This window comes from Temnothorax americanus, unplaced genomic scaffold (genome assembly GCF_048541705.1).
Source record: "Temnothorax americanus isolate GAGA-0224 unplaced genomic scaffold, ASM4854170v1 Scaffold14, whole genome shotgun sequence".
In the NCBI taxonomy this organism is placed as follows: Eukaryota; Metazoa; Arthropoda; class Insecta; order Hymenoptera; family Formicidae; genus Temnothorax; species Temnothorax americanus.
Window position 1 is genome coordinate 2351862 of NW_027509275.1, and position 19296 is coordinate 2371157.

Below are 19296 nucleotides of genomic sequence, written 5' to 3' on the forward strand. Positions count from 1 at the left end.
GCTACCGCGGCGGAACAAATTGTCCTGTTCACATTTCGTAACGGCGGGATTCGTTAAAGGAACGAAACAGAGGAAAATTGAAATTCGGCGACATATTTTCGGACCTAGCTATTATTATTTTATCGACTCAATCTCGAGTTTGGTTCTTGTGTGGACCAGATATCTCGATTTGTTGTACAGATCGTGCGTGTCTCAAGTCTCTCTCGCTCGAAGCATACCAGGGATTAAAAGAAAAACTGAGATTACGTGTATACGCTTGAATTTTAACCGACAGAAGCTTTCGTGACGCGGAAAGGGCAAGGGACCGTAGCGAACGACAAAGGGAAAGTTGAAAAAAACGAAGGAAAAGTTATATACGAGTCTTGTAGCGTATTTCCGTGAAAACAAATTTAATTGAGCGTTAATTACGCGAGAGAAAGCTGGCTGGATTGGATGAGTTTCCTAAAGGGTCATCATACATCACGTAAGGTGTTAACTCGAGGCGTTGAGGCGAGATGGATGGACCCTATTGGCGTAATTCCGCCTCGCGGACCTGCAAAATTTCGCAAGAAAGTGACGAAAACAATGGGAAATCTTAATTAATGCGCTGGCGTGACGACTGTTGACTCACTCGTGACACTTTTATTTTCGCTAGTGTTCCTCTGTCGCTTGACGTTTGGTCACACTTTGTGACTTCAGGGACGCAGCTAGTACGGTATTATTTTAAGAGTTACACGGTCTACAATCGTTTACGAAATATTTATGCAGCCAGAATAAGAGTAAAAGCTACCAAATCGTCAGTCAGAGTAAATGTTCCATTATTTTGTAAGCGTTTGTCATTATATTATTATCGGTTTTAGACAGTTTGCTTGGATAAACTCCAATGATCGCTTTACTATCATTACATTTGTTGTTTAATGTATCTGATTTTTTTTTCAAATAACTGAAACTACCTATAAAATTTATATTATCGTTCTGGAAATTAGATATTAAATAAGTAAGAAGTATATATAACACATATGTGTAAATCTATATAAAATGTCCCAAAACATCAGGTGTTTGTAACTCTAAAGCTTCAAAAATCTTCGGTTATTTAATTGCAATTACAAAAAAAAAGATACCAAAAAATACAGGAAAATCGTGGAGAGAGTAATTTTTGCTTTCTGACCTCTTTACAGATTTTACTGCAAGAAAATTCTACGTTCGTCCCTGAGGGGTGAATACGCGACAGCATCCCATGCATGACCGCTATATAAATAGGTGAAACTTGAGAAATTAGAGAGCCACTTTTGTGTCATCTCTACGTTAGAACGTACGCTCGTCGAACTACTTGCAACGCCAACATAACTTTCGTGTACACTCAATATCCGGAACGTTTGGTGTTCGGCCGTCAAGTGGAATACTCGCGACAATGATGCACGTTCTAATTCTCTCTGTCATCCTTGGTGTTTGTCGCGCGCTGGCGGAGAAAAGTGAATACACGACAACGACCGAGCATCCGAAGGGACTCGCCAGTTCGGAGGACCGATTCCTGGTTGACGTCGTCCACGGTAAAAACACGTCGGAGCTCGTCCTCGGTGACGTCGACAAGGAGGAGACGAAGAAAACGGACAAAAAACCGAGGACCGTCCTGCATCGCGAATCGAGTCTTGAAAGAGATAAGTCAATATATTTCCGATCGTTTCTTTCTTTTTTTTTCCCTGAACTTAAAGCGCGATAGGAAAATTTGTAATTGCTCGTCAACAATTCGAATTATTCGGAACGTTCCTACTTGCAAGTTCCAGCTGTTGCGGCTCTAAATATGGTTCCAACGGATTGGCACGACCGGATTATAATAATTACAACAAGATCCCTTTAGAGAACGGACGGTATCCCTCCCAAATCTCCCAATACGGCGAGCGACACCCTATTGACAGGTAATAGATAGAAGCTGTCTTTTTTTTTACGCGTGAAAAAAAAAAATTTTAGAACGCTCTTTACAGGTACGGATGGCAAACCCAAGGTCGGCCCCCAGGTCCAAACGGAGGCGGCGGCAGGCCCGGTGGAGGAAGCGGAAGCGGAGTCTACGCGGGAAGTCAGTTGGGAGACAGGTAAATTTACTCAGCTTCCCGCGACCATATAAATTTCCCGCTAATCTCCGTCGGGTCTTCTGTATTAACTCAGAGAAGACTAGAAAGAGAGAAAGAGAGAGACAAGGAAGGAGAAACAGAGGGAGGTTTCGCTCTGCAAAATTAAAAGAGTGTGAGAAGGTTTACGAAAGTTTAAAGAAATTTAGAAAATGAAAAAGGGGGACGGTACGTGATATTCCGACGTCGAACATTATATATGACTTCATTTTGTACATTTATTTTGGTAAAAAGGTACGGGCAGCGTCCGCACGCAAGTGAAACTGCTAATAGACCCAGCGCTTTGGGATATGGCTCGGGAAATACTGGAGGGTACGGTTATGGTGCTAGTGGTTACGGGGGGGGCTATGGCAGACCAACTGGACATGGAGGTCCGACCGGTGGCTACGGGTACGGGGTTACGGGAACGTTGGCCGATGGTGACGAATTCGGTCCCGCCGACCCAGCTTATCCGGATGCTAGCGTACCGCAGGGAAACATTCACGCGCAAAAGGTGCATATTTAACTCGGGAACGGGCACCTGACTTCTTTTTACGCATAAATGTCACCCAAGGTGATTTTTACAATTAAAAATTATTGTCATTAATTACATATTGCATATTTTTGTTCGTTCTATAATTTATTAGTATTTGAGCACAATATGTATATTGATTTACTCAACATTTTCTGAAAAAAAAGTAAAGAAAAACTCGCAAAATATTTAAAAAACGAAAGAAACACATTAAAATTACTGTGATGTGAGAAAACTTCATTTTTTCGATACTAGAATATAAAAATCACCCCAGGCGCTCGTTTCCGGGTTAAAGAAGGAATGAACATTTTTCGCCTATAAAAATATCTTGACAATCAATTAAGGAAATGAATAAGAAATTATATTTTTCCGTTAAGGCCATAGCGTTGAAAGCTCTGGCGGGCGTCGCGCTGATCGGGGCAGCCGCGGCGTTAGCTTCAAACCCGGTTCTTCTGCCAATCGGCATCGTGACCGGCAGAAGGAAGAGATCGGAAACTTTCCCGGCGGAGGAACGGCCCGACGTCCAAATGGATTACATTTTATACATGCTGAAGCAAAACTTAGCCAAGGTACAATCGCGCGGCGCGATCTCTTCGCGCGGAAACCTTGCCAAACTGCTGTTTTCTTACTTTTTATTTTTATGGGCAGATACAACGGGATGGCTCCAGCAACAAACTGGTTGTATCTCCGAGATGCGTCGCCAGATTGACCTGCGAGATCCAAAAGGATTACCTGTCCGATCTCGATAGCAAGGACGTCGAGGTCTTGAGCGCAAACCGGAAATATCACCTTACCAATCTGTATGCTATTTTACACGTTGCAGTAACTGAGTGTTTCGCGTGTTAATCGATCGATTAAAGGCGCCCCTGCATAATTCGCAATTCGCGAAACGCAAGATACACGCACAGTGTCCACGTGTCAATCTAACCTCTCTGTGCGCAAGATCGCGCGTGCGGTGATTACGCTACGTTTCGCGAATTGCGACTTAAGTACGTAGAGACGCCTTGACTCAATTGAATTTTTTTTGCAGGATACGAAACAACGTGCTTAACACCCGTACCGTGCGATCGGACGTGAAGGATTTGATAAATCGAGCTGTCGGCGTAGCATCGGTGAACGAGAGCTGCGACGTGTTCGCCTGTAATTACATAAGAAAAGGTTGAGAGCGTGACTTTTTGCAAGCCTTTTGTAACATTCATTATTAACACTCATCCCTACCGTTTGACAAAGGAGAATGTAATGCACACACGCAGAAATAAAGTCTCTTCGTGCGATCGTAGTGTCGCAACTTGAGAGAAACCCGAAAAGAGAGCGTAAATAAAGCCTTATTTTTAAGCGTCCCTCCAGACGCCACTCCATCTCGCGAAACGCGCGCGCAAGGTGGCGCCTCCGCGCTCCATCCGTCCTTGTCTGTTCTCGTCCGGTATGCGTCGAGCAGTGTCGCACCAGAGGTCGCGCGCACGTGACGTTGCGCGGACAGAAAAAACAAAATATAACTGACGTGTCCTAATAAGGGGCAACGTGGCAACGCGGACGGTGTTTGGAGGTTTGGAGCACAGAGCACAGTCAGCGGTTTCGATTCAAGTTCTCGTCGTCGTGCGAGCTGAGACGCTTCGCTTCCCTTTCCGACGGCGTTTCCGTCGTCGCGATGTCGATGTAAGAAGCGAGGCGGAGAACGCGCGGAATTTAACGTCGCGACTGTCATTTCGGCGTTTCGTTTCGTTTCGTTTCGCGACCGTAAAACCGCGGCTGGCAGCGACAGGTTATGTATCCCGCGGTGATCGCGTCGTCAACGACGACTCGGCCAGCGTAAGTCACTCGCTCGCTCGTTCGTCGTCGACGGGGTACCCGACGTCCTGTCGCGCGTTCCGCGACATGCGGTGACAAGTGGATTCTAACCTAATCGGCGATAACCTTGAAAAATCACGTCCAGCGGTGCGCGAGCGGTGAGTATTCGTTGCTGATCGACTCCGTATGGATGTCAATATGAGGAGGAAGCTGGAGAAGAGGCACCGGATGGCGGAGGACGGCGCCGTCGACTCGAGCAACGTCCAGGAGCCCTCCGATCTGCGAGGGGACGAGAAGAGTATCGCGATCCTGTTCTTCTTGTACCTGCTGCAGGGTATCCCGTTGGGGTTGTGCGGCTCGATCCCTATGCTGTTGCAGAACCGAGGGGTTTCGTATCGGCAACAGGTACGCGAAAGCTTTTTCCTCCGCGACGCACGATTAGCCTGCATTGTTAATGATGAGAAAAGTAGATGAGAGAATGCTGATTAAGGAAAGCATTCGCGCAGTCCAGTTTTTCCAAGTTGTCGATGGTAGGATTGATGCTTGAAGAGATCGATTTCTTCGACGTTTATCCTGATTTATTTTATTATTAAAATCAAAGTTAAATAAGAATAATGAAAGAAGCTTTGAGAGACATAATTCTGTACTGGTACCGTGTAAAACATTTGTCATTTAATATACAGAATAGTCCTAGAACTGGTTTCTAGAACTTATTTTTTTTTCTTGAAATAAAGGAAAGATCGTGGGGGTATCCCATATGGCCATAATAGAGAAACCGATAAACTAACTGTATATCACATTCTAAGTAAGACTGTGATTGGATTAACACGAACGTCTCAATAAAAACGTCCCAAACAGAAGTTAAACTGCGCAATATAAACTCGTGAACTCGTAATTCTTCGATTCTTTGGACTGTGTAAGTGTATGAGTGTACGTATCCTTGTTCGTGTATGTCCGCGGTGTCTTGAACTCGGTATCGGTAATGCCGTGGGTGGGTGCGTTAGGCCCAAGAAACTGCGCGGATCACTTCCTTCTGCGGCCAATCTAGAACTTATTTGACCAAATAGTACTAATATATATTCTTTGAATTATATTGAAAAGTTACAGGTTTTAATAGTCATGCAAAACATGAAAGTAATGCACCTTTTACTTGTTGACACAGGCAGAATTTAGTTTCGTGCAATGGCCATTTTCGTTGAAGCTCTTTTGGGCGCCCATAGTGGACTCCATTTTTTCCCAAAAGTTTGGAAGGAGAAAGACTTGGTTGATTCCCACTCAGTACTTGATGGGCATATTCATGCTCCTCTTGTCGAATTATGTAGAGCACTGGTTGGGCAAAGAGCACGAAAAGCCCAATATCGAGATGTTGACTGCGTTATTCTTCTTTCTGAATGTGCTCGCCGCGACTCAGGACATCGTAGTAGATGGATGGGCTCTCACGATGCTTAAAAGGTACTTTTGCAAAGTATCCAAATCTTGTGTACACGCGTCATATATTTATAATTATAAAATTTGTTTGATTGTGATTTATCCGTCAAGGTGCAACGTCGGATATGCGTCTACGTGTAACAGCGTCGGCCAAACGGCGGGCTACTTTATTGGATATGTTTTGTTTATCTCGCTGGAGTCCGCTGAATTTTGTAATAGTTACTTAAGGTCGACCCCTTCTGAGGAAGGCATACTGACTCTGCCTGGTAAGAAGAGCCCAGCGATTGAAAAGATCATTGTTTATATTAAATATGTATTTGAATTGTAACAAGCATGTTTTGTTTGTAGGATTTTTATATTTCTGGGGCTGGACGTTTATCGTTACGACAACGTTCGTTGCGTTGTTTAAGCATGAGGATAAAGGCAGAGTTTCAAAGGGCGAAGAGCTAAATATGGATATTAGACATGCATACAAATTACTGTGGGACATAGTTAAATTACCAACCATAAAGACCACAATTATATTTCTTTTAACCGCGAAGGTTGAATACTACTCATTTGCAAATATAAAATTTGTGGCATAAATTTCATTATATTTACTCGATTGTTCCATTCTGCAGATTGGATTTTCAGCATGCGACGCTGTAACCAGTTTAAAGCTCATAGAAGCCGGTTTTCCTAAAGAGAAATTTGCTTTTATGGCCGTGCCCATGATACCGTTACAAATAATTTTGCCGTTAATAATCTCGAAATATACCGCTGGGCCCAGACCTATGGACGTTTACATGAAAGCTATGCCCTATAGGTAATTAATATATGCTTTATAGATGTGTGATAGATTTTAATTGGATGACACTTATAAATTTAAACAATACAGGTTAGCTTTCGGCTTGATAGCAGCGTGTTTGGTGTGGATTACACCGCTCCTTGTAGTCAATGGACATGTTCCCGCTTATTATTTTGTGATATTGATAGGCATCTACTTTATACATCAGGTAAATATTATATAAACTGTATAAATCTCCTCGATGGATTTTCGATTTAGATTGTTCAACTGTAATGTGCCTTTTTACACTTTAGATTTCTGCAAGTAGTATGTTCGTCGCATCGATGGCTTTCTTCGCGAAAGTGAGCGATCCGGCAGTTGGTGGCACATACATGACATTACTCAATACCTTGTGCAATCTTGGTGGAAATTGGCCTGCCACTGCCGCGCTTTGGTTTGTCGATCCTTTAACATTCAGACAATGCAGTACCGACTACGCAAATGACTGTAGCACAATTACGGAGCGAGAGGTTGGTTGTAGCGCATTGGCTGTCTTTTTTTAATTTTATTATGCTACATAGAGAAAAAACCAACGTAAAAATTGTTTATCGCATTTTCAGCTCTGTGCGAATACCAATAACGGTGTTTGCGTTATGCAGCTCGACGGTTATTACATAGAAAGCATCCTCTGCTTAATCATAGGTTTCTCCTGGCTTAGGTGGGGTCGTAGAAAAATTAATATATTACAGTCGAAATCAATGTCCGCTTGGAAAATCGTACTTACCCGTACCAACAGGTAACATATCAGCACAGTGTTATAAATCCGTTAACACTGGTACCTGTAAAACTATTGGGAAATTCTTTTCGATGCGTCGTTGCACATACAGTGTATCCAGTACAGTTCCTTTTTTTATCGTAACAATTAGTCATTACTGTTTACGCTGGTGCTAAACCTGCTACTAAAAGTGCTCATCATGAGGTATATTGAGATAAATTGATAACTTTGAAATTATTGTACCATGAATCAAGGCAAAGTTTAGTCTAATTTGCTTAACAATCGCGTTGATACGGATTCCTATAGGAACTATATGGACACACTATATATTTACCCTTATGTAGGGCATGTGAATGCATCATTTCCTGTACGTTTACCAAGTGTTCCAGTTTTATGAGAACGTGCGCGAGGTAAATCGATAACGATCCATTCGCCTCGGGAAGCAACATCTATTATAGAATATATATATAGTACAGATTCCACAAAAAGAAAACTTGTAATATCATATAATCTCAAATAATTAACAACATTCCGTGCATATGTATATATATATATATGAACTAAAGATGACAACCGTTACAGATCCTTTTATTATATATATATATATATATATATATATATATATAGGATCTGTAACGGTTGTCATCTTTAGTTCCTTCGAGTAATGATCGAGATATGATCTAGAATGACATTAAAATATTTAAATAATATATATTAGTATATATATTGTATATTTAACATTAGTAAAATGTTATTTATTATATATATATATATATATATATATATATATGATAAGAAAATTTGTATTATGACATATGTATTTTCCATATACCTATATACATATATACTTGTTATATATGCATATTTATTTATAACAATCAACGAGTCAAATGTTTTCCGAAATGATGCATTACAACAGAAGCGGAACCTGTTATTTTTTTACAAAGCGTTATTTTGTATTTTATTTAGATAAAATTTTTTATGCGCGCATAAACATGCAATATGTTATCTCTCTTTCTGTTTGCGAACAGCGTATTGTTTCAAATATTAATATTTTGCACGGAATATACTTACAGATATTTCATAGAAGTTTTGTAAAACAGACGGAGACGTGTGTGCGCGACGCATGTTCGCAGTTTCTATTGTAAATACATCTAAAAGTATTTTACGTACGCATAAAGAACGCATGACGAATATTTAACGCAGGATGTTAATAAAAGTTTTTCATATAAGAAGTTGGGGCTGATATATAACTTTTATTTGAATTCTCTTGTACCTTCCTGACGGCAATATAGAGAAATAAACGCAGTCACAGCCATGGAAATTAATTATCAGGTATGAATACGAGTAATCAGATACAGTTACATCATTAAATATCCCTGTGGACAGACGCGCAGATATTATAAACGGTTAATATGTTGCATGAAGACAATATTGTGCACTGCTATAACGAGAATCAATAATTGTACGAACGTTCGTATCACTGTAAGGAATTTAAACTTTCGATCGCACGATTACTTTACATCAACATGCAGGAATTTGTATCAATTTTAAGTAATTCAGTGATGATAAGTGCGGAGAATTACTCGCTAAGAAATATTTTTGTAAATAAATAATTAGACTTTTAATCGTTTGTCGATGTTCCTTTTCGAGATCACTCCATCCTTAAGACGCATCTTAATTGCAATAATAATCAGTTGCGGAATATATATCGTCTGTTGCTTTTGAAAATTGCATTGCTAATCTATATTTACCATTTATTTTTACATTAAAACGATATAAACGACTCTTAATAAATAAATTCAACTTGCCTACTAAAGTACTAAACTATATATCGTTTAAATATACCTCTTGTGTCTTGTAGATCATCTTAACGATCTCTATCGTTAATACATCGATATTACGTTATATTGTTATTACGGATACTTTTCACATAATACCATGTAATTATACTTGTCATGCACAATACGCGTGTATACGATACACACATAAATTATAGATTGTAAACGATAATGCATTATCACGTAGATATTTTTTTTGGTATCAGAATAAATCTTTCTCGCGAAGCGTGTTACGCTCTAATTATCCTTTGCGGCTTCACTATTTCATAAATCGACTGAATCAAGAGAACGAATAATATCCATTTTTAACGTTTATATAAATTATTTTTAACTCACAATTGTAATAAGAATGAGTTTATTGTGAGATTCATAAATGATTCATAAATCATTAGATCTATCCGTTCCCAAGAAACAATTCTAAATTCGATTGCACAAACGTAAATGTATGCCAAATCAAGATACAAAATTATTATTTATTAAATTTAAATATTATTTATAACGAGAGAGATTAGTCACATTCGTGTCATGACAACAGAAAGAAAATATGTTTCCTTGCTATCGTATTCTTAATCGATACTTGTATTGAAATATACGAAATAAGAAATGATGAGTTCCCGTTGATGATCGAATTTGTGTGTGTGTGTGCGTAATAAAATATATAATAGATAAACTAACAATAAGATAAGTTACATTTCTCTCCGAATTCGTTGCAACACGAAACACAATGTTTCGTAAAACACATATCGCTTAATCTTGCGATTGTGAAATAATAATAGCCATCTAGACAGGAAAGAACGATAATGTTTCGTTGATCGTGCTAAGAAGTAAAAGTACGAGCTTAAAATTATATGGAATCACCGTCGAACAAGATAAAGCTAAGTACGAAAATAGATTTTTTTGTACCAGACAAAAACTTTCTCGAGGAGTTCAAAATGCATAAGTTAAAAAGGCCTTCTCTAAAGTCAATATTTACAAAATATATTCCATAAACTTTGAATTTCAAGCAACATGTAAAGTGGAGCCGCCAAAAAAGCAAGCGTGGCGAATATAATCGAAAAATAAATTTTACATATAAAACACATTGTGTCATTTAAGTAGCCGAGCGCATTAATTGTGCGTTAACCACATTAAAACTAATAAAAGTTAAAGATTAAATATGTTGTTCTGTATTCCGTCGCACTAGTCTGCGTTATAATTCGCATTGCATACAGTCTTTTACGTACGAATATTTCGTTGTTGACAGTTTAAACGTTATTTTACTTTTAAAATTCAAGCCATTTTCACGGCTCCACCGCGGCGAGCTGGATAGGGAAAACAATTGATAAAAATGTATATTATTTCTAGTCAACAAGTTCTTGGTCGCTCAGAATAGGTGTCTTGTCACTCTTCGGACTAACTCGTAACGTAGATCCCCACTTTGTGCCTTTCTCAGCTTCTGAGGTGGCCATCAAACCGGAATATGAGTTTAGCGTAGTAACGGCTTCTTTACTATAATGGATGCCATATAGAAAGTAGATCATCACCCCTGGAGAAAGAGGAGAAAATAGAGAAATTGAGATGCATTGAAATTTATATGGAGCATATCTAGTTTTGCATTTTAAATTCATATCTTATTTATATGAACGATACACGATTATAATCAACGTACCGATTGTCATCCATACGAAAAACCGTATCCACGTCATTGCAGACAGGTGCATTATAAGACCGACGTTGAAAAGAATGCTTAACGCTGGTATCAAGGGCACCAGCGGTATTTGGAATTTCCCGGTGGGTGAATTTTGTTTGTGAGCGGCAATTACGAAGAGACCTGCGAGCAAACAACAAACAAATACGGTTGAGTACAACATTTCTTCTGTCGTGTGCAAAATCGGAAAAAAATTGAGATAAACTCACTCGCGATGGGTAGCGGAAGATAACTCGCTGCAAAGAGGTAATCGCTCTTCGTGAACGAAACTGACGTTTCGAACGCTATTATCATAAAAGTACTGAGGAAGCCGCAGCTTGTCGTGTAAATAATCAAACAAGCGCATATGAGAGGTCTCATGTGACGAGCACCGTAATTCGGCAGCCATAGCCAGTCCTCCATCCAGGCGTATCGCGGCTTGAATCTGCTAGATCCTTCGCAAAGCAGCTATAATTATGAATGATTTATTAATAATCTGTTATAAAAGATCTAAAAATTGCCTGGCGCAATGTTATTATATATTAGGGCGACACTTATAGATTTTACGAATCAAAATTAATTACATTTTTTTTACAGAAATAAAATATTTTGAAGTTGTACCGTGTGAGCCGCAATTAAAGCATCCTAAATTTAATCAAAAGTCCTGGCGGCACACTCACCTCGGACCTAGACGCGATGCTGCTGGAGTCCGCTTCCTCCGTAGGTGGCGAGGAACAGCCACTGATGGGCGTATCAACGCTGGACCGATGCTCGGACGAATCGGACGATTGCTCGTGCTCGGGCAGATACCTCAGCAGGATAATGCTAATCGCCACGATGGTGTACGCGAGCAGAGTCCCGATCGACATAAACTCCACCAGATGTTTGAGATCGAACATCAGAGCGATTAAAGCACTGAGCACTCCACTTATGATGAGATTGCACACCGGTACTTGCGTGCGCTCGCTGATACGACCGAGGAAGCCGAACAACAGACCGTCGTTCGCCATCGAGTATATTGTCCTCGGGAGGGAGAACAGGGATCCGAAAAGAGTCGTCGTCATTCCGCAAAGGGCACCCACGCTGCAAAAGCCACTTTCGATTAGCGCATCTTAAAAAAATTAATTATTATAAATCATCCTTTATTATAAATATACACTATCTTTTATATCTTTTTAATATATTAAATCATAATATTAAAGTATTTTTAATTTGAATACACCGCGACTTGGTTGTGAGATCTCTTGGTATCGTTGCAGAAATATAGAATAAAAATGATGCAAGGAAGTGTCTACAGTATTTTTATTTTTACTAGTTTTTGTCATAAAGAAATTTCGTGAAAAGAACGTCTATGTTATAAATTTATCGAGTAGAGTTATAGAAATATAAAATTGCTCGCCTTATCACATATTTAGCCCACGGGATACCCCTGGACGAAAAGGCTTCCGGCAGAGCGGCGGTAACATTAATCTCCCAATACGGCACGACCAGTGTCAGGGCGCCGCTGACCAGCATATATCCAACAATTACTATCGCCATCGAGAGCATCGTCGCCAGCGGGATACTCCGTCCTGGATCGCGAGCCTCCTCTCCGGCAGTCGCGATCGAGTCGAAGCCGACGTAGGCGTAGAAACACGTTGCTGCACCTGAATAACGCATCAGGATTTAACGTCTTCGTTTCCAACCGACGAATATCACAGAAGATACACAAAAACCATTTCCCTTGTAAATAAATCTCTATTATCCTCCATAATCCTCGAAATCGCGGATTGGTGAGGTCACACGAATTCCCCTATATTTTCCATCGCATTTGTGTTTAATCAGTCTACTTGAGATAACTCACCCGTGATTATGCCGCCGAAACCATATGGTAGAAAACCACCGTTCTGGCTGCTCCAGTTCGTAATGTCCGCGTAATAAATGCCCAGAACGACGAACAGACCCATCACCGCGAGGTTGACGATGGTCAGCAACGAGTTGACCGTTGCCGAAGTCTTCACTCCTACTCCCAAGAGCATCGCGTAAACCAGACATAATCCGCAAGCTAGGACATCCGGGTAGGTGCCCAGCGGTTCTCCCATGGTCCATTCACCCATCACGTCGCGAGTATAATTGCTAATCGCACCGCCTGTCAACGAATCCACGTATCCGCTCCAAGCTCTCGCCACGGACGCCGCGCCTAATTAACACAATAAAAAGTCATTAATTGCCAATTTGATTTCATTTTAGCGCTAATTTAATATTTGACTCAATCTAATTCGATCTTCTGTACATTTTGCACTTCTTGTCGGTAAATCCTTCAGGTTCTCCGCGAAAAGATAGGTTCGTACCGATCATGTGCTCCAAGATAAGATTCCATCCTACGATAAAGGCCCAAAACTCGCCGATGGCGACGTAAGTGTATATGTACGCGCTGCCCGCTTTCGGTACTCGAGCGGCCAGTTCGGCGTAACAAAGGGCCGCCAAAATGGAAGCGAAACCAGCCACGAGGAAGCTGAACATCACCCCAGGTCCAGCTATGTCGTGCGCGACCGTACCCGTTAGCACGTAAATGCCAGCGCCGACCATATGACCCACGCCTGGAAGTCCGACTCGTTATGTGCATATGTATTGTATAATATATAATAATTTTAGGTACAGGACTGTGGTAATTAATATTATCAAGTGTTCAGTAAGTTACATCGGAAAGTATCTCCTTCTATATACACAGCATTATTATTATTTACATTAATAGTCCGTGCATTATTGTCGTCTAACGCCACATATCTTTCACTCAAGGCTATTATTCCGGACCATTACGCCGCGCGCGCTTATCGTCACACCGCGATAATCGCGCGTGATGTAATGGCAAGAGTTGCATATCGCTCGCACGCACGAAGCCATCAGTTACACACAAGACGCATTATATATAAAATATATATATATTTTTATAATTCCGTCACACAAAGTTGATTTATTCGAGTCGCAAAGGTATATTCACCGAGCAACGTGATGTCGAAGGTGGAGAGACACCTCTTCATTGGTGTCTCGAGCAAATCGCCCTGCAGCTTCTTCCGGCGGTACATCTTGTGGCACAAGTCGGACATAACGTGGCCCAGGATCATCCTGCGAACCGATGGCATGACGACGGGTTCTGAAACGAGATTTCGACTTACCGACAAAAGTCACCGACCCGTTTAGTCGAGAAGAGAAAAAAGGACGATCGTCCAGTTACGCTTTTTAAATTAAATTATTAAACGAAGGCAATGCGAATGTTAACGGGGTCTCGAGACACGCGGCAAAGGACCCCGCACTAATTATATGGGAAGTGGGGTTTCGGTAAAATCAATTTTTTAAATATGTTTTGCAGCTTATATATATATATGATCTACCGAACAAAAAATGTAATGGGCTAAAAGTTAAATAACGGAGTTTTTAAACTACTACTCTCTTGGCATAACCCAGGACGACTCAGATAACCCAGAAGTCCCAGTACGACATGGACGTCACGCATGCACACGTTCTCACACACACACACACACACACACATGGGACCAGTCCTCTACCTCTTCCATTTTATTAGGAGAATAGAAATATAATACTCGCAGAATCCGAACTTTTCGTATTTAACCGGCTTTAGGTAAAAAACTATCCATTATTTAACTTCGAACCTATTACATTTTATAGAGATATACAACATATTAAAAAATTAGCCGATTTTACCGAGATGCCATTTTTTTATATAATTAGAGGGGGGCGGAGTCCTTTTCATTAAGTAAAAATAAATAAAAATCGATAATATAAAAATTGTCATATGGTGTCCCAACACAATATGTCACGGCGACCATCACGCGCACACATACACGCACTTCCGCGGCGGACGATCGATAAAAAAAAGCGATCCTGGAGTACCTCAAGGAGACTTTGGAATGTAGCGGAATGTGCTCATAACGTGGCGGAGCGTACTTACGTTGTAATTACACGGACGACGAGATCGTCGACTACGTGCTGCATGCGACGCCTACGACGGACCGTGCAGCCGCGATAGCGGATAGACGCCGAGGGGGTCGTATGGCTGATATGGCACGCGATATAAAGGGATAAGGGATGTAATGTTCTCGCGAATGCGCAGTGTAACCGGCCAATCCCAGGCCGGTTCCAGATGTTAAGAAGCAATATCGCTGCTAGCATTAATAATGGCATAGAGAAGGGACTGAGTGAGAGAGAGAGAGAGAGAGAGAGAGAAAGAGAGAGATCAATAATATAGATCGAAATTTAATATCGTTTCTAAAACTTTCACGGTTTTAATTGACGATTAAAATTTTTTTCTGGATATATTTGCCCCAAATTTTTCTTTTTAAACATTTTTTTTGTATTTCTGTTTGTCTTTTATTAAATTTTGATTTGAATCTGCGAGAAACTATCAAACTCTTGAAAATCTCTCAGTCGGCAAGGAGATAGTATATTAAATAAAATTCTAAAAAAAAAAATTGTTTTATGTCTGGAAATTTAAACCTTAAAAAATTATATCTTCGAAAGTCTTAGAAAAATATAATTGATTAAAAAATTTCACGACACGCGATTTCAAAAGTTTCTAGAATTTTAAATCGGTGGATTCAAATCGCAAAAATTTAAAGCTCTATAAATCATTATCAGAATAACAATTGGACATGAGATAGCAAAAATTAAATTCCGCGGCGAGCATTACAGCTTCAGGAGTTTTATTTATTATAAATTCTCTTCCATTATATATATATATATATATATCTATACCGATATGAACAAAATTATGACTCTTGTAGCGAATACTAAACCTGCCGATCTGAATCACGAAAATTTGAGGCTTCAAAAATCGACGGAGTATCAATGTATAATTAGATACGGGATTTCCGAACGTTGTAGCTTCAGGAACTTTATTTATTATTATTTAAATATTTCATTATCAACATGAATAAATAATATTATTGTCATAAAATGATAAAATCAACGTAAACGAATATTCATTAATTCAGCTAGGTATCGCGCACGCTCGGGAGCATCATACGCGCCTATATATACACATACTTTACTCTGATATCGACGCGCTTTTAACGCTTTGTTTATTATCCTGCCACGCGATAAGTTACGGGCGAACGAACGCGTGCAAGTTCTTTTAAAGCGCTACGAACTCGGAGGATCGGGATCGGGAATCTTTCCGACGGCCGTCGGAAAGGCAACCGTCTTTGGTTGCCACTTGCCACTCAACCTGCAGTTTCCCCATCCCTTCTCCTCGGTATCGCCGATAACAACGACTGATACTGACCGATGTCAGTAACTCGCGTGCGTGCAACGTGTCTCGATCGATTTTGATCAAATGCCAAATGTGACAATCTAAGCTCATCCCTTTTCGTCGTGCGACATTCACATTCCGATGTCGGCCGTTTCTCGGCGGCTCGCTTTTGCTTGGGAGTAAGGTTTAAGGTTAGAGCGAGCCTCAGAGCCTCGCGTTTCGGAGAAAGCGGCGGATTTGTTTTTCTCTGCAAGATGGGGACGAAGATTCGCCCCGGGATCTGATGGTTCTCTCTTTCGCGAATCGTACCAGAGCGGCCGCGCGCGATCACGAATCTCAGGCGTGTTTGATGTCAACGTAACATTTGTGGACGATGGACGGAGAGGATTCCGTGGACGTGGACGTGGACGTGGACGTGGACGTCGACCCGCGGGAGCTGCAAGAGACCCTCCAAACGTACAGGAAGCTCGCCGACGATTTTGCCAACCACGACACGATTCTGAAGGTGAATGCTCCGATTCGAGCTATGTCCCAGATAGACAAAGCTGTTGAAGATCTTGCGAAGCGTACTGTAAATTTTGTCAGCAGAATGCCAGCGGAAGTTTGTCAGAAACGGTTAACAGAATCTATTGGCGAATTACGGAAATTGAGTAGAATCTGCTGGCAAACTGCTGTCGCGTTGCAAACGTTTGGTTTTACCAGGTATATATATTATCGTTGGCTGAGATCGCTTGCTTTTGTTTGCAGGACAAGACGGTCTTATCGTACATAGCGTACGTCTTAGAAGTACCTGATGTAGATGTGGTTACCTTAGCTCTGGACATTCTGGAGACATTTGTTAAGAATGTAGACAATTATATACATATAACGTCCACCTTTGGCGTGCGCGAATCTCTGGAGGTGATTATCAACAAGTACAGCTTGAGCGAACCAAAATTAGCCAGTCGGGCGCAGCGCATCAAAGATGACATAGAGCGTATGAAACCGCCTATATATAACTTGCGCAGTCGTTGCAGGCGAGTTATAGAGCCCAAAAAGTTGAGGACGCATGTAATAGTTTTACACGTTCAAGGTTTATTACCGGTAAGAGTGTTGATTTGTCTATTTCAGTTTATTAATATCATGCGTGAGAAAATAATATAAGTAATTATTACGTTGGAAAGTCTATAATAAGACGATCGAAATAATTAGGAAACTCGTGCCGAGCTGGAATCGATATTGATAAGAATCGAAGGTCTCGTTTCGCTTGTTGTCGACGTAGAGCATCAGCGTGTAACTATGCGCACCTTGAGTTACGTCACCGCGAAACAGATTGCGGAAGCGATTGAGAGACATGCGGATAACATGGAAGCGAGATTGGTTACGAGGAACAAATTTAATCAAGAATTCCTCGTGAAGCTGGTAAGAATCGTCAACCTTTTAAATTAATTTATAGTCTGCTTTTACGTGACAGACGTGTGTTTTTGATTTTAATGCAATTTTTGTTCGTAAAGTTGAACGCGATGTTTCACGTTAAATATACGGATGTAATGACTCTTTTTCAGATACAAGAAGGCGATACCGATAGCGAAGGATTGCCCGATTATTTACCCGAGGAAGAGGAAGAAGATGATAAGGAGGGAGTTGTGTCACTATTTACCGGTTTAAAACAAAGCGCTTCATCCCTATATAAATCTACCACCGAGTTTCTAAGTAGTTCGTTCTATTGGTAGAATTTCTAACTGGAACGGAGATTGTTGTAATTTGTGACTGTTGTAATTAGAATTTTATTTATTTGAAATTAATTGTTCATTTTTTTTTATCTGTTCAAAGAAAGGCTGGAAACAATTCGTGTGTGCGTGTGTAGATAGAGTACATTACCTCAATAGATATATATCAAAGAGAAAGACTTGTGCTTTTTAGCAGTAACCATGATTAATTAAATCTCTAATTGTTTAAGAATTTCACACTCATTTAATACATTCATAAATAACGATGATTAAAGGGAGTAAAGTTAATTGACTTTTACGACGTACAGTAATACTTTGTACTCTCGCCGTCTGTCTCTCAATAGAAAATTAACGTGTACAAACAGACTTCTGAGTTTTAATGTCTATATTTGTAAAAAGAAGACACGTATGTTTTACACGTATTTGTGTACAAAATTAATTTTATTTTTTGTACTTTAACAGCTATGCATGCTTTATCTTGTGACTTAATATATATAGAGCAATTATGTACACATGCAAATTATATTACGATCTCAGAGACTTCTAATCGAATTTGACTATATTAACGTGTAAATACGTAAATTCCAATAAGTACTACGTATGCACTAAAGATCTAATTACCAAATCTTATTCACGTAAATGAGATTTCGTTATAAAAGCTTCTAATGTAAAATGTTAGATTAGATGTAGATATTAAATGTACGTGATATGACATTCAAGCCATAATACAGCTTTTGCAATCGAATAAAAGTAAAACGAAAGAATTTTGATATTTAATTTTTCAATAATCGTTTTTAAAGAAAAGCAATCATATAGAATCATTGAAAAAACTATTTGCAAATGATATTTAAAATATCCTTTCGAATCTTGTTATGCTCTATGTTCTTAGCTGCTCACATCTCTACACACGACGCAATATATACTGCTTGGATTTGTACAAAGAACGAAATATAAAATGTTGTGTAAATCAACTTTATTTTATGTATAACACAAATTTTGTGTACTGCTTCTATTATTATATAATAATAGAACTAGTCAATTTTTTAGCTGCCACTGCACAAAAAGGAACAATTTATGCAACTACTCGCATAAGTATGATGGATACAATACGTATGATTACTACAAAGTACATCTCTCTCTATTTATATGTCTCGTAAATTATTTCGTTCAGATGAGCACATCAAAATCGTTATCCTATCTTATCTTTTACGCTTATTCGCTAAGTTCCCGTTGTATTGTCTATATTTACAGATACAGATGTATATAATTGTCATTAAGGCAATTTGAGTTTCAAAGCAGGTACAATAGATGGATGCAAAACTTCGTTTTTTTTCCTGTAATCGAGTAAACGAAATAGTTCGTGGACGTGCGTGTGGAACAGAGAGATAGAACTTACAATAATTATTAGTACCAGTAATTCGCGGAATGAGTATGGGGTTCGCGTGCAGTCCAGTGCTAT

The 19296-nt window shown here is 39.9% G+C and overlaps 4 protein-coding genes across 16 annotated transcripts in view; 3 read left to right on the forward strand and 1 right to left on the reverse strand.

The window, feature by feature from the left end:
* LOC143894680 (uncharacterized) overlaps positions 1 to 3923 on the forward strand; it is a 175034-nt gene extending 171111 nt beyond the window's left edge. For all 12 annotated transcript variants that reach the window (XM_077401195.1, XM_077401196.1, XM_077401194.1 and 9 more), the window contains 7 exons: positions 1158 to 1637; positions 1757 to 1895; positions 1962 to 2069; positions 2340 to 2598; positions 2994 to 3185; positions 3265 to 3416; positions 3647 to 3923. In XM_077401195.1, the coding sequence (XP_077257321.1) occupies positions 1391 to 1637; positions 1757 to 1895; positions 1962 to 2069; positions 2340 to 2598; positions 2994 to 3185; positions 3265 to 3416; positions 3647 to 3779 (1230 nt within the window). In that variant the 5' untranslated portion in view covers positions 1158 to 1390 and the 3' untranslated portion in view covers positions 3780 to 3923. The remainder of the gene's footprint in view (positions 1 to 1157; positions 1638 to 1756; positions 1896 to 1961; positions 2070 to 2339; positions 2599 to 2993; positions 3186 to 3264; positions 3417 to 3646) is intronic.
* Positions 3924 to 4167: 244 nt separating this feature from the next.
* On the forward strand, positions 4168 to 11508 carry LOC143894679 (acetyl-coenzyme A transporter 1). Of its 2 annotated transcripts, none has more exons than XM_077401193.1 (9): positions 4168 to 4809; positions 5567 to 5856; positions 5944 to 6098; positions 6181 to 6374; positions 6453 to 6637; positions 6710 to 6827; positions 6913 to 7128; positions 7219 to 7394; positions 11478 to 11508. In XM_077401193.1, exons 1-9 carry the CDS (start codon positions 4591 to 4593, stop codon positions 11491 to 11493), a joined length of 1569 nt encoding a protein of 522 aa, XP_077257319.1. In that variant the 5' UTR covers positions 4168 to 4590; the 3' UTR covers positions 11494 to 11508. The 2 variants fall into 2 exon arrangements, with proteins under 2 accessions (XP_077257319.1, XP_077257318.1); XM_077401192.1 differs by lacking the exon at positions 11478 to 11508 and adding an exon at positions 8450 to 8608.
* On the reverse strand, positions 10464 to 14990 carry LOC143894678 (cationic amino acid transporter 4). Its single transcript, XM_077401191.1, has 9 exons — positions 14830 to 14990; positions 13861 to 14013; positions 13211 to 13459; positions 12724 to 13059; positions 12280 to 12526; positions 11561 to 11963; positions 11111 to 11348; positions 10863 to 11024; positions 10464 to 10739 (listed from the first exon to the last, which is right to left on the reverse strand). The coding sequence occupies exons 2-9, from the start codon at positions 14000 to 14002 to the stop codon at positions 10555 to 10557; spliced, it is 1962 nt and encodes a 653-aa protein (XP_077257317.1). The 5' UTR covers positions 14003 to 14013; positions 14830 to 14990; the 3' UTR covers positions 10464 to 10554.
* A 917-nt stretch (positions 14991 to 15907) lies between these two features.
* LOC143894724 (armadillo repeat-containing protein 1) lies at positions 15908 to 18014 on the forward strand. The gene is made up of 4 exons (XM_077401309.1): positions 15908 to 16633; positions 16876 to 17211; positions 17320 to 17529; positions 17673 to 18014. Exons 1-4 carry the CDS (start codon positions 16502 to 16504, stop codon positions 17838 to 17840), a joined length of 846 nt encoding a protein of 281 aa, XP_077257435.1. The 5' UTR covers positions 15908 to 16501; the 3' UTR covers positions 17841 to 18014.
* The last annotated feature ends 1282 nt before the right edge of the window (positions 18015 to 19296 follow it).

Excerpts from the sequence above, each read along its gene's own strand:
- LOC143894679 (XM_077401192.1), top strand. The coding sequence starts at position 4,591 with ATGGATGTCAATATGAGGAGGAAGCTGGAGAAGAGGCACCGGATGGCG. Across the intron at positions 4,810-5,566 it reads GGGTTTCGTATCGGCAACAG|GCAGAATTTAGTTTCGTGCA; the intron begins GTACGCGAAAGC and ends TTGTTGACACAG. Across the intron at positions 6,828-6,912 it reads GCATCTACTTTATACATCAG|ATTTCTGCAAGTAGTATGTT; the intron begins GTAAATATTATA and ends TTTACACTTTAG.
- LOC143894678 (XM_077401191.1), bottom strand. The coding sequence starts at position 14,002 with ATGCCATCGGTTCGCAGGATGATCCTGGGCCACGTTATGTCCGACTTG. Across the intron at positions 12,527-12,723 it reads TTTCGGCGGCATAATCACGG|GTGCAGCAACGTGTTTCTAC; the intron begins GTGAGTTATCTC and ends TGCGTTATTCAG. Across the intron at positions 10,740-10,862 it reads TTTCGTATGGATGACAATCG|GGGTGATGATCTACTTTCTA; the intron begins GTACGTTGATTA and ends CTCTTTCTCCAG.
- LOC143894724 (XM_077401309.1), top strand. The coding sequence starts at position 16,502 with ATGGACGGAGAGGATTCCGTGGACGTGGACGTGGACGTGGACGTGGAC. Across the intron at positions 17,212-17,319 it reads ACGTTCAAGGTTTATTACCG|GAAACTCGTGCCGAGCTGGA; the intron begins GTAAGAGTGTTG and ends CGAAATAATTAG. Across the intron at positions 17,530-17,672 it reads AAGAATTCCTCGTGAAGCTG|ATACAAGAAGGCGATACCGA; the intron begins GTAAGAATCGTC and ends ACTCTTTTTCAG.